The sequence below is a fragment of the Eurosta solidaginis genome, unplaced genomic scaffold (genome assembly GCF_040869045.1).
Source record: "Eurosta solidaginis isolate ZX-2024a unplaced genomic scaffold, ASM4086904v1 ctg00000339.1, whole genome shotgun sequence".
Taxonomy (NCBI): Eukaryota; Metazoa; Arthropoda; class Insecta; order Diptera; family Tephritidae; genus Eurosta; species Eurosta solidaginis.
This window is the reverse complement of record NW_027136884.1, coordinates 305,677-320,712: the sequence shown is the minus strand read 5'-3', so window position 1 is coordinate 320,712 and position 15,036 is coordinate 305,677. Positions and strand designations below refer to the sequence as shown.

The following is a 15,036-nucleotide window of genomic DNA, read 5'->3' as shown; positions in this document are numbered from 1 at the left end:
AGTGATGCTACTTGGTAGGAGGGTTGAACTTATGACGCAGAATAGAAAATAAGTAAAATTTTGGACAATGGGCGTGGCACCGCCCACTTTTAAAAGAAGGTAATTTAGAAGTTTTGCAAGCTGTAATTTGGCAGTCGTTGAAGATGTCATGATGAAATATGGCAGGAACGTTTCTTGTATTACTATATGTATGCCTAATAAAAATTAGCAAAATCGGAGAACGACCACGCCCACTTTAAAAAAAAATTTTTTTAAAGTGAAATTTTTACAAAAAATTTAATATCTTTACAGTATATAAGTAAATTATGTCAACATTCAACTCCAGTAATGATATGGTGCAAAAAAAAATACAAAAACAAAAGAAAATTTCAAAATGGGCGTGGCTCCACCCTTTTTCATTTGATTTGTCTAGGATACATTTAATGCCATAAGTCGAACAAATATTAACCAATCCTTGTGAAATTTGGTAGAGGCTTAGATTCTAGGACGATTTTCTGTGAAAAAGGGCGAAATTGGTTGAAGCCACGCCCAGTTTTTATACACAGTCGTCCGTCTGTCCTTCTGCTCGGCCGTTAACACGATAACTTGAGCAAAAATCGATATATCTTTACTAAACTCAGTTCACATAATAATCTGAACACACTTTGTACTGGTATAAAAAATGGCCGAAATCCGACTAAGACGCCCACTTTTTCGATTTCGAAAATTACGAAAAATGAAAAAAATGCCATAATTCTATACCAAATACGAAAAAAGGGATGAAATATGGTAATTGCATTGAAAACAACTTTACTTTAGAAAAAAACTTTGTAAAATGGGTGTGACACCTACCATATTAAGTAGCAGAAAATGAAAAAGTTCTGCAGGGCGAAATCGAAAGCCCTTGGAATCATGGCAGGAATACTGTTCGTGGTATTACATATATAAATAAATTAGCGGTACCCGACAGATGATGTTCTGGGTCACCCTGGTCCACATTTTGGTCGAAATCTCGAAAACGCTTTCACATATACAACTACCACAACTCCATTTTAAAATTCTTATTAATACCTTTAATTTGATACCCATATTGTACAAACACATTATAGAGTCACCCCTGGTCCACCTTTATGACGATATATCGGAGAGGCGTCCACCTATAGAACTAAGGCCCACTCCCTTTAAAAATACTCATTACTACCTTTCGTTTGATACTGATAATGTACAAACGCATTCTAGAGTTAACCCTGGTCCACCTTTATAACGATATCCCGAAAAGGCGTCCACCTATAGAACTAAGGCCCACTCCCTTTTAAAATACTCACTAGCACCTTTCATTTGATACCCATATCATACAAACAAATTCTAGAGTCACCCCTGGTCCACCTTTATGGCGATATCTCGAAAAGGCGTCCACCCATAGAACTAAGGCCCACTCCCTTTTAAAATACTCATTAACACCTTTCATTTGATACCCATATCGTACAAACAAATTCTAGAGTCACCCCTGGTCCACCTTTATGTCGATATCTCGAAAAGGCGTCCACCTACAGAACTAAGGCCCACGCCCTTTTAAAATACTCATTAACACCTTTCATTTGATACCCATATCGTACAAACAAATTCTAGAGTCACCCCTGGTCCACCTTTATGGCGATATCTCGAAAAGGCGTCCACCCATAGAACTAAGGCCCACTCCCTTTTAAAATACTCATTAACACCTTTCATTTGATACCCATATTGTACAAACGCATTCTAGAGTCACCCCTGGACCACCTTTACAACGATATCCCGAAAAGGCGTCCACCTATAGAGCTAAGGCCCACTCCCTTTTAAAATACTCATTAACACCTTTCATTTGATACCCATATCGTACAAACAAATTCTAGAGTCACCCCTGGTCCACCTTTATGTCGATATCTCGAAAAGGCGTCCACCTACAGAACTAAGGCCCACGCCCTTTTAAAATATTCATTAACACCTTTCATTTGATACCCATATCCTAAAAACAACACATTCCAGGGTTGCCCTAGGTTCATTTTCCTACATGGTGATTTTCCCTTATTTTGTCTCCATAGCTCTCAACTGAGTATGTAATGTTCGGTTGCACCCGAACTTAGCCTTCCTTACTTGTTATAACTCTTTTTTATAAGTTTTTAACGGCTTACTCGCTGATTTATTCGAAAATAATGAAAACGCACCGATTTCATGGTATTTTTTTGCGCGTTTTACGCAACTCTATAGCCATCTGATATTCAAGACCCATTCTTGGAAACGAATGAACTTTTGTTTCCAATTGAATGAATAGACAGCTGATATTCAAGACCCATTCCTAGAAACTAATTGAGTGAGAATGAATATTTCGTATCAGGTCATCAGTGTCCCCTGGTGCACCCAATCGGCGTCAGTTTTCGCGAAACAAGGATAGCTGACATTACTTGTTACAAAACGGCCGAAAAAATTTAGGCCGTTAAGCCCCAATTAATAATGATGATGAAAATGTATTTCAAATATTAATTCTAGTGCATGTGTGAAAGGGTTGAAATGCATAAAATGTAGCAGAACAAACAAACAAATTTAAATTCTGAAGTAGTTTTCGAAATTGCAGCTCAAATTTTAATTTTATGACCATACTAGTAGACCCGGCAGACATTGTTCTGCCCTAAATTTGGCCTATCCGCACACATTTTAATAAGCTTTTTCCGTCTACCTCTGCCCTACCCATCTACACTTTTTCCCAATCATTTTATTCACTCCTCCCTCCGTCTTTTTCGCTTCATCTCCATCCTCGTCTCATTCTATCTCTTTCTCCCTTTTCTCTTCTCTCAAGTTGTTCTCCTTCTTCTTCATCTCTTATTGCCGGTCCCAGAGGGTGGTATGTATTTTGTTCCAGTCCCATTCCGAGTCTCAGTCCCAGTCCCACTCCGAGTCTCAGTCTCAGTCCCAGTCGTAGTTCCAATTCCAGTCCCAGTCCGTCTCTGGTATACGTCCCGGAAAAAAGCATCGTAAATACTAATATAGGCAAATTTATGTACGAAATTTCAGGCAAATCGATTAGGACGTATGTAAATAGGTATGTGGGTATTATTAATTCTTGTCTTTATTTCGGCTTCGCATGCATATTTATCAGTTTTGCCAGGTTGATGCGACTAAATCGAATATCAAAATGAACTTTAGAGCGCTCAGCAAGAGCATTCATTTGATATCCATAATATACAACCATTCTAGGGGTATCCGGGTCCATGTTTTGGCCTATATCTCGAGACCCTAGCCACTTAGCGGTGTAAGGTTTACTCTTTATTATAACACACATCAACAGCTTCAATTTGATACCCATAATATAAAAACACATTCTAGGTGTATCCGGGTCCACGTTTTGTGCTATATCTCGAGACCTTAGCCTCCCAGTTGTATGAAAATTATCCTGTATTATAGCACTTATGAACAGCTTTCATTTGATATCCATATTGTATAAACACATTCTAGGGGTACCAGGGTCCACGTTTTGGCCTATATCTCGTGACCCTAGTCACCCAGGGGTATCAAAATTATCCTGTGTTATAGCACTTATGAACAGCTTTCATTTGATATCCATATTGTATAAACACATTCTAGGGGTACCCGGGTCCACGTTTTGACCTCAAGACCCTAGGCACGTAGCGAAAAAAAGGTAGAATTCTCAGACCTACCCAATATGCTCACAAAATTTCATGAGAATCGGTTCAGCCGTTTCGGAGGAGTTAAGCCTCTAAAACCGTGACAGAAGAATTGTATATATTAGATAAAATAATACTGATGGAGTATTTTAAGAAACAGTAGTTTAAGGGTTAAAATTTAGAATTGAGTAAATATTTTGTTTAAATATTTTATAGTTTTTTTTTTTTTTATGAAAAATCTTTGTTGCAATTGCTGAATTAAACATTTGTATTTTCCAACAAACATTTTTTTAGAAAAAGTGGGAAAGGGTAATATTATTTTCACACACACGGCTTATTGAATAATAAATTCAGTTTTCTACATTAAGACGCTTATTGAGCTCAATCTTCCATACAAGATTATTATTTCATTAGTGACTAATCGAATGCCTAATGAAATCAAAAGCCCAATGCAACTCTGTTGGGAGCGTTCAGTTTCTTTGTTTTTGGTGTGTTCAGTGCTTAAAAATGTAATTTGTCAAAGTAAATGTCATTGTCTGTCATACAGCATTGTCATTTTATTCGCTTGACATTTCATCCTTTATACTAATCGAGCAGCTACTTATGTGTGAAAGAAAAAAAATTACGATTTCATTAGAAAAATGCATAAAATAAGTAAAGTTTACATATCTTCATGCCAACTTTTTTTTAATCGTTATACAAAATGAGACTTTTGGACTGATTATATATATACAGAAAGGGATGATGAAGTCTTAGTGTCCATTCACGAGCGAGCATACTTATGCCTACTTTTTAAGAAATAACTTCATTAGAACTTTTAAACGTAAAATTTTGTATTAGTCACGATTTTTTTGTTAAGAAGAATTGCGATGATCTTAAAAGGTAGTGCTAATAATAAAAACGCAAATTCTCTCCAAATTTTTAGATACATTTTACTTTAATGACCAATCATAAACGCTTTGCTGTGTTAATATGTTTACTAAACATATTAACGCATTGTTTAGGGAAGGCATATTAACAGTTAAAACTCATATGTGAGCAAAATATGCTACACAATTTCGTAGAAAATAGTTAAGTACCAATTCTTAAATTTAAAAGTTATTTGTAAAATTTCAGTTTAACATTTCCATTTGCTACAAAAAAAAAAAAAAGAGTTTTTGTCTTGGGGACTTTTGTGTGAGTCTTTTCAGAAAAGATAGATCCAAATTATATTTACGTAGATTTTTTTTTTTGAAACATAGCTTCGAATTCGAAAGTATTTTCGACTATATCAAATATGAATTTTGACTTCATCATTTAAAAAAGGTCCGAATCAAACTCGAATGAACAATTGAGTTGGAAGCTTAAGATTATTTGGGGAATGAATGGGTTAATCATTTTACGAAAGCAGTTTTTTCAAATGTATTTTAAAGTATGTGTTTCTTAGTAAAAAACTTAATTGGATTAAAGAAAAAGTTAACAGAAATTAAACAAATACGCGGGCACCTAGAAATAAGCAACACTTTTCTGTGACAATGATTTTGGGCCAGTCAAGTAGTAAGGAAGTAGAAAAGCGCACAGAAATTCACAATGCGCCTTGAAATATGCAATACATTTTTTTTAAATTTTTTATCTTGATTTTTTGAGAAAAATTAGTAAGAAAAACTGGAAAACATCAAAAACTAATTTATTTAATAATTTGGGAAAAATTTAAACAACGTGACATCAGGACGGACAAGGCGACAGCTGTTTCGATTATACTTTGTAAATCTCTTCAAAGCCTTTTCTCCCGGGAGTGGGAGCCAAACCCGCACTCTTGAGATAGTTGAAATAGTTATAAACGCATTCAGCTACGTCATGCCTTAGTTGTTGTAAAGTTTTTCCCAATTGCCTTCTTCGCATATATTATCTTCCACACATTACGTAATTCGTATGTAGTTATGTGTTGAAGTTATGCATGTTTGTACGGCGGTTTTCAGAGAAACATGGTATTTGTTGTTGTTTTTGTGCTATTTATAGAACTACAACAACTAAGACATGACGTAGCTGAATGCGTTTGTAACCATTTCTACTATCGTAGTAGTGCGGGTTCGACTCCCACTCCCGGGAGAAAAGGCTTTGAAGAGATTTACAAGGTATAATCGAAACAGCTGTCGCCTTGTCTGTCCGTCACGTTGTTTAAATTTTTCCCAAATTATTAAATAAATTATAAAATTAAAAATTGCTTGAAATAAATGTTTTCATACATTTAAAGCTATACGGGCAATCCCCGGTTAACTCATATAAATCAAAAACTAATATCCAATACAAATATTTCTTGCAAAAACACACATGCGTCTATAGTTAAACTTTTTAGGTAATTTTTAATATTTAAGGAAACTCTTAAGCGCTGCTAAACAAAAATAACTCGTCACATTAAAGATTTATTTAAGGCCTGTTTGTATGCCACTGAAGTTAATGGTGGCAATATGCGCCTGAAAATATGCAGTACCTTGTGAGTAATTTAAAAAAAATTTGCTATTTCTACTGATAATTTGTTATATAGAAACCTTTTTTATAAGAAGTTTTTTCTCGACAAATTTCTAAAGCCTTTAGTTTTGGGGTTACTTTGTTAAAATCCTTTTAAAAATTACTTAAAATACCCCTGGATATTGAAAAATGAATATGCGCGCTTGGAGTGTGCAACATATTTGTTTAGTTTCTCTTATTGGTAAAGCCTAAGATTTTGCTTACATTCTATTTAAAGAAGAAAAATGGCTAAAACTCACATCCAACTGTAATGATTAAGAAGTGTGGTATAACTTTAGGAGGAACTTTTTTGCGAAGATTTTGAATCTTTCATGACAGAATACATTTTCCTCAAAAGGGAGTAAAAGGTCGCAGAATAGTTAACATGTTTTTGAATTTTATTTGTGTAAAAAACATTTTGGTGGAACATTTTCAGATATGAATTTTCAACAATGCGACCCCTAAAAATATGCAAAAATTTTTCTACAATTTCCAACACATAATTGTGTGACTCACTGCATGCCGCAAATGCATGCTACAAGGATGACGTTCTCAGCTTTAACGCTCTTAAAAAATTCTCTGGAGGAAAAAATGTTCACACTTTTGCTTATATGCGACTCCCTCTCCTCCAACTCTCCTCAAACAATGGTTATGTCATGATTGTGACAAGAATAAAAAATGATTGAAATTTTGGTGATATGTTGGTCGTGTTCGAGAATATCGATACACTTTGAGTGATAAATTTCCGTTTGACTGAGCGTACATAAATATTCTTTCTTGCATGTATAACAAATACATATACATACATATGTATATAAGTATTTATTTGTATGTTTGATTACTTAAATTATGTTGGTAAGCTTTTACATTGATTTGTTGATTTCGTGCGTGATATTTAGCTTGATTGTTTTTGCTTGTGGTGCAGGAGTCGTATATGTATATCGTTTAGGTATCATATACAGACATATGTATATTGAATACAGAGACGACGCAGCGGCATAGGGTGGGTGTGATAATAATAATATATGTGGTAAATTAACTAGCAGAAAAACGACAGAGTAAGATTTGTGAATGCAGAGAATTTAACCTTGAGAAATTGCGCATATCACATATATTTACATAGCTCAGTAAGGTGAATAGAGTGTGGGGCATACCAGCGATTTGGTTCTTTAACTGAATTGCAGGAAAAGTTATTTATTTTAATTTATATTTTTTCTCAGTATAGTTAAATAATCATGTATACATAGTGCTTGTCATAGCTGGTGGATAATAAATTGTTTTTTACAATCAATTTACAAGCATTCATTTTTGAAATATTGATTACCACCTTTTGTGTCACCACACACTTTAATCAAAATTTTGTTGCAATTATTCATTCGTCTTACATATATATATATTAGACTGGGTCGATTTATTGACCGATATCGTGCCATCGATTTTTCGATAGGATTTTAGCTCAGAAAAAAAAAGTTCCACTACGCATACCCAAAAAAATAATTTTCGAGCCTGCGAAATTTAATTTTTTCGACTTTGATTTTTAAGGTTTTTTTCATGGCCTACTAAAAAATGTTTCATTTGATTGTAAAATTTTCATGTATACCCTGTACGACCCAAAAATGTTCGCTAAAAACGTTGGCGATAACAGTTTAAAAAAAAAAAATTTTTTTAGTAGGTCATGAAAAAAACCTTAAAAATCAAAGTCGAAAAAAGTCAAAAAAATTAAATTTCGCAGGCTCGAAAAATATATTTTGGGTATGCGTAGTGGAACTTTTTTTCCTGAGCACAAATCCTATCGAAAAATCGATGGCGCGATATGGGTTAGCTTTCGTCCATACAAATCGACCCAGCCCAATGTATATACACAAATATTCTGCAGTCAAACGAAATTTCCGTATACATATGCTACATCAAGCATAGTATAAATTCAACGACCAACTAATTAAGCAATTCTTTTTAACTGAATTTTATTTAAAATATGAGTATACGAATGATACAACATTTATTTGTAATGCCTTCAACATAACCTTCATTTTAAGGTCTTTTGTGATTTATACACTAGACAAACCACTGCCAAAATCTGGGACTAACTCATAATATGTATGTGTAGATCACGGGGGTAGATTGTTCGAACCATATTAGGTATGTGGTAGTCGTATGTTTGCCAGGCCGAAAACGGAGTCAAACTTATATTTGCTGGGAAAGTGCACAGACCTAAACATCAACGCCAAACGAAGCTTTTCAGCTCATTCCTGATATCCTAATCTTGGATCTAGCAGCAACTTCAACCCTGAATTTAAAAGAGTCTTCCAGATAAAGTACTAAAATCACAGCACACTCTAGCATACTAAACAATTAAAGTTTTCTTTCTCCTGAGCGTACATAAATATTCTTTCTTGCATGTATAACAAATACATATACATACATATGTATATAAGTATTTATTTGTATGTTTGATTACTTAAATTATGTTGGTAAGCTTTTACATTGATTTGTTGATTTCGTGCGTGATATTTAGCTTGATTGTTTTTGCTTGTGGTGCAGGAGTCGTATATGTATATCGTTTAGGTATCATATACAGACATATGTATATTGAATACAGAGACGACGCAGCGGCATAGGGTGGGTGTGATAATAATAATATATGTGGTAAATTAACTAGCAGAAAAACGACAGAGTAAGATTTGTGAATGCAGAGAATTTAACCTTGAGAAATTGCGCATATCACATATATTTACATAGCTCAGTAAGGTGAATAGAGTGTGGGGCATACCAGCGATTTGGTTCTTTAACTGAATTGCAGGAAAAGTTATTTATTTTAATTTATATTTTTTCTCAGTATAGTTAAATAATCATGTATACATAGTGCTTGTCATAGCTGGTGGATAATAAATTGTTTTTTACAATCAATTTACAAGCATTCATTTTTGAAATATTGATTACCACCTTTTGTGTCACCACACACTTTAATCAAAATTTTGTTGCAATTATTCATTCGTCTTACATATATGTATATATATTAGACTGGGTCGATTTATTGACCGATATCGTGCCATCGATTTTTCGATAGGATTTTAGCTCAGAAAAAAAAAGTTCCACTACGCATACCCAAAAAAATAATTTTCGAGCCTGCGAAATTTAATTTTTTCGACTTTGATTTTTAAGGTTTTTTTCATGGCCTACTAAAAAATGTTTCATTTGATTGTAAAATTTTCATGTATACCCTGTACGACCCAAAAATGTTCGCTAAAAACGTTGGCGATAACAGTTTAAAAAAAAAAATTTTTTTTAGTAGGTCATGAAAAAAACCTTAAAAATCAAAGTCGAAAAAAGTCAAAAAAATTAAATTTCGCAGGCTCGAAAAATATATTTTGGGTATGCGTAGTGGAACTTTTTTTCCTGAGCACAAATCCTATCGAAAAATCGATGGCGCGATATGGGTTAGCTTTCGTCCATACAAATCGACCCAGCCCAATGTATATACACAAATATTCTGCAGTCAAACGAAATTTCCGTATACATATGCTACATCAAGCATAGTATAAATTCAACGACCAACTAATTAAGCAATTCTTTTTAACTGAATTTTATTTAAAATATGAGTATACGAATGATACAACATTTATTTGTAATGCCTTCAACATAACCTTCATTTTAAGGTCTTTTGTGATTTATACACTAGACAAACCACTGCCAAAATCTGGGACTAACTCATAATATGTATGTGTAGATCACGGGGGTAGATTGTTCGAACCATATTAGGTATGTGGTAGTCGTATGTTTGCCAGGCCGAAAACGGAGTCAAACTTATATTTGCTGGGAAAGTGCACAGACCTAAACATCAACGCCAAACGAAGCTTTTCAGCTCATTCCTGATATCCTAATCTTGGATCTAGCAGCAACTTCAACCCTGAATTTAAAAGAGTCTTCCAGATAAAGTACTAAAATCACAGCACACTCTAGCATACTAAACAATTAAAGTTTTCTTCCTTAGAGCACAGATCATTTTGCGACTAAAAGAGTTTCGGAAAGCTACTTTATCATAAAAATTCCCAGCAGAGATGATTGGATGCGGTCGGATTGGTGTTTTGTTGCTGACGGTAGCATTTCACTATAAACTGACTCTAAATATAACAGTAGGGTTGAAGAAGGGATCTATTCAAAGGAGCGTGACCTTCAAGTCTCCTTCAGACTACCTGATCAAAATACTGTCTTCCAGGTAAAAGTATTAGCTTTCATCGAAGCCATGGTTTGGCAACGAAATCGATATTTTTAGCGACTGCTAAATGGGTATCAAATCCATTGGCTCTTACTCTTTCAATTCTGAATTAACACCAAACTGTCGCCAATCTCTTCAGGCCCAACAGAACCGTTAAGCAGTTCCAGACAGCTCTGCGTGCGAGCTCCCTTTTCTGGATAATCTACACCAAGTCGTGGATCACGACAGCAAAGGCTTAATATCTTTTATAATGTCTTTTATGGTAGCAAAATGGGGCTGTTAACACTGGCATCTGCGTATGACCGCGGCAGGCACTTCGAGCTTTTCCAACACGGAAGCGAATCGTTAGTAAAAATTATGCATCAACTCCTATGCAAAGTATAGTCGGATGAACGCATGCCTACATATTGGAGTATTAATGTGTTCTGCCCTCATCCTCAAGAAAGGCGTCCCACGAACCGCGTCAATTACTGCGAAGTCAGCCTGCTTAATATTGCGTTTAAGGTTCTATCTAGCGTACTGTGCCAAAGACAGAAGCCCAACAAACTGATTGGGACTTCATTAGGCTTCAGACTTGGTAAATCTACTATCGACCTGATCTTCGTGATGTGCCAGATCCTGGAAAAGACTCACGATAAGAGAATCGACACTCACCATCTTTTTGTCGACTTCAAAGCAGCTTTTCACAGCGCGGAAAAAAGTTGCTTGTACGCTGCCAAGTCTGAATTTAAGTTCCCTGCAAAGCTAGTAAGACTTGTGAGGAATGACTTCTCCGAGCTATTTGATACCAAACGAGGCTTCAGACAAGGCAACTCCCTTTCGTGCGATTTCTTCAATGTAATGCTAGGGAAGATAATTCTAGTAGCAGAACTAAACTATAAGATCGTACAATTACTGGTGATATTAATGGCCTCAGGAAATGCGCTGTAAGTTCTGCCCTCTTTAGATTAGATACAGAAGCAAAACAATGGGTCCTGCGGTATATGAGGACAAGACGAAGTACTTGCTGTCATCAAAGAAAGAATCGGCACTTTCGCGCCTTGACAATCGCTTCACTGTTGACAGATATAAATGCGAGACTGTGCAGGATTCCGTATATTTGGGAATAATAGCAAAAATAATGTCAGCGTAGAAATCAAACGAAGAATAACTCGTACCAACAAGTGCTACTTTGGACTGAGTAGGCAATTGAAAAGTAAAGCCCTCTCTCTACGAAAAACATCGCGCTCTCCAAGTCGCTCATCATACTTGTCCTGATAAATGGCTCAGAATCATGGACGGTGTCGAGAGAAGGTGAGATTGCTCTTTGAGTGCTCGGGTGAATAGTTCTCCAACAGATTTATAGTCCTGTCCGTTATGCCAACGGAGAAGTGTTTTCTATACTCCTATTTCCCTTCATGAGAACTTTTAATTTTGTCGCATAAAACATTTTTCAAACCACCAAACATTTTTATAATAAAACTTATAAATGTAATGATCCATGGTTTATTCACCACAGCACTACTTAAGTAGAATTTTCGAAGTATAATATAAATTCGAAGTAATAAGTTTCAATGTATATATCAACTCAACCCACCTGTGGTGCATATGATGCCTGCCGAGATGTGCATAGGGTGCTGTCGCTGTCGTAATAAACTGATAAGGCTGCTGTTGCAAATATGCCGCCGCTGTTGCAGCATCCACTAATGGAGCATTTAAGAATGGTGAAGCAGCTGCCGCATTTGTAATTTGCATTTGTCCCATTGCATTGGCAGCCGCAGCCGCCGTAACATTACCATGATCCAAAAATATGGCAGCATATTGTGGTGGATATGCACCCGCAGCAGCAGCTGTTGCAGCACCACGTGCAACATCAGCCACAGCTGCAGCAGCTGCTACATTCGCATTCCATTTCGCTTTACTCGATTTGTGTGTACGGCGTGTGCGCGAACGTTTGTTGTTGTTGCTATTGCTTTGATTGTTGGTAATATTGTGCTGGTTGTTGTTAGCACGCGACGAAGATTCGCGCGAACATGTGCTCGTATTTAGAAGGTCAGCAGCAGCCACCGCCGCTGCTGCAACTGCTGCAGCACTTGGTGTTTGTGGCAGTGGTGGTAAACCAAGTTGTGCACGTGTGGCAGCCGCAGCTGCAGCTAATTGGTATTGTTGTGCTGCTGTTGCTGCATCAATATAAGCACCTCCTGATATGCCACCAATCTCATGATGTCCAACACCGCCGCCGCCGCTACCATCACCAAAACTCATACCGAGCGTTTGTTGATATTGGAGTTCACTATAAAAACTCGAATCGAGTATATTACTATCAGAGGTACTGCGATTTAACATAAATTGTTCGAATTCATCGCTTACTACAGCATCGGATACATCCACCATGCCACCTAAATCTTCGTCATGCAGCAAAGTTGTGTTGTTAGTGGGTTCGCTTTTGGGTTCTGCTGTAGTAGACGAGACGACTAGCAATGCTGTGCTTTCTATGGCAGCTTCATCGCAATTATTTGTGGAATCGACAATGTGCGTATCACTTTGTTGCCGGCCTAATATTGGTTGTTGATGTTGTTGTTGCTGTTGGTGGAGGTGCAGTTTTTGTTGTTGATGGTTGTGTAGATTTTGGTGGCTGCTGCTATAGCTGCCATTGATTACAATCTCCGGTATGTTGGCAAACTGCCCTTCCGGCTCTTGGTAATAGCTGCTATGCCTGTGACTATAAATGCTGCTGTTACTTTGGCTGTTATTGCTACTTTTGTTGTTGTAGCTCATGTTATTCTCATAGATGGCACCCATAATTGTGCCGTTCTCGTAGACAACCGAGCCCGAGGTCATCGTGGCATTGTTGGTGGAAGCGTTGTTAATGTGAGTTTTGTTGTTGTTATCTGTATTGTTGTTGCTATTCGCATTAACGTTGGCAGTGGAAGTGAGTTGATTTATGGGGGTGGCATTGCTGCTGGAATCCATGTTGATAATGGTTGTATTATTTTGTTGTAGCAAAATTTTGTTATTATTGTTGTTGTGGATTAGTTGCAAATTTGTTGCTTTTTGTATTTAATGACTACTTTACAACCGGAAATGCTTACGAAAAAGGAAATTATTTTGTGTGCTCTTTGAATTTGTTAAAGCGTGCATTTCGTAAAAAACTATTTGGCACTACTATTACAGCAATTTTTTTTTTTTAGAAGTTTTCAAAAATTTTCAATAAATTTTTGGTAAATATTCACTTCATACATTTTTTCAAACAAAATTTCGCATAATTTTTATTGTACAAAATTTTACAAATACTATTTCGAATTTTAGCTATTTCAATACTAAAATTTTCAAGAAATTTGATTTACAGATTTGGTTTTGTTTCAGTCTCATTTAAATTTTAAACAAATTTTATAATTTTTCACTTCTTTTATATTGATTAAAATTTTTGTGAAATTTGATTTTGGTTTTAGTCTCACATTAGAAAGCCTACATAATTAAACAGGTGTTTTAAATTTTTTTAATTTTTTTTCAGTTTCACTATCTCACTTTTATGTTTTAAATGTTGGGATGCATTTCGTTTTAAATTATTGCTGTTTTTAGAAATTTAGAATTATTTTTGATGCTGAAAATTATATTTTTTGGGTTGTCTGCTTTCGTGTTTTGCGTTTACTTCGAAAACATGAGTAATTAAAATTAGAACTTGTTTTTTTAATTTTTCAAAATTTTTTTGCAAATTGTTTTTCAAAATTTGTCACTCACAAAAGCGAAGAAATTACCCATAATATTTCTTTCTTTCTTTACTTTGTATGTATGCACGCTTGCCTTTATCCGTTTTTTTTCTTCAAGTTTCCCATCCTTGCAGCTCATTTACCGGCATTATTTCATTGATCGTTTTCGCTTTCACTTTGTATATTATTTTCACAATGCAATTAAGCTGCGCCGTGTTTACATTAGTACACGCGTATTTCCCCGCTCGTTCATACATACATACGCACACTCGCAAAAGCACGCACGGATTTTCATACATACATACGTATACACGCTCGACGACGCGCTCCTATTAAATACTACGCTATTGTTGGGGGAATGGACCGGTCTATATCGTTTGGAGTGCCGCCAAAAACTGATTTGAAAAATTAAAATTTTTGTTTACGTCGCTGTACGTTTAGCCTTATAGTGCGCTATGACCATATTGTAGCTCTTCACCACACTCTCTTTGGGCTCTCATGAGAACACATATGCCTATATTTGTGTGCGTGCGTGTTCGTTGTACGTGCGTATAGTAACAAAATATCTGTATATCTGTTTGTTTGTTTGATTGCTTACTTTGCTCGCGTGCTGCTGCCTTGGCTTTACCAGCTAAGCATTCTTTGCAGTATGAATATGTGTGTGTTTGTGTTTATATCCGTTTATGTGTGCGTGCTTTTACGAGAGAACGCTTTAGTTATGAAAACAAACAACCACCAAAATACATATATACAGTCCCTTTAAGCATTTTTCTGTGTCCATCACCAAGTGCATTCTTCGGTCTTTGCCCTTCTACAACAATCAATATTGCCTTCGCCAAAGACCAATGAATGAAAAGAAATAAAAAATGCACCCAAGAAATATCTAATGCATTAGTGATTGCTTGTAGTGCATAGGGTTGCCATGAATCTTTTAAAGCTGTATCGAAAGAAATCCCGTTTGGAAAAAAATAGTTTGTTCGGTATACAAAGAAAAGCAAAGCATACTTAC

General features: G+C 35.8%; 1 protein-coding gene across 1 annotated transcript in view; it reads right to left on the bottom strand.

The window, feature by feature from the left end:
* The window catches only part of LOC137235649 (TSET complex member tstC-like), a 169,079-nt gene extending 154,707 nt beyond the window's left edge, over positions 1-14,372 (bottom strand). The window contains exon 1 of the mRNA XM_067758538.1: positions 11,915-14,372. Within this exon, the coding sequence (XP_067614639.1) occupies positions 11,915-13,290 (1,376 nt within the window). The 5' untranslated portion in view covers positions 13,291-14,372. The remainder of the gene's footprint in view (positions 1-11,914) is intronic.
* Positions 14,373-15,036: the final 664 nt, after the last annotated feature.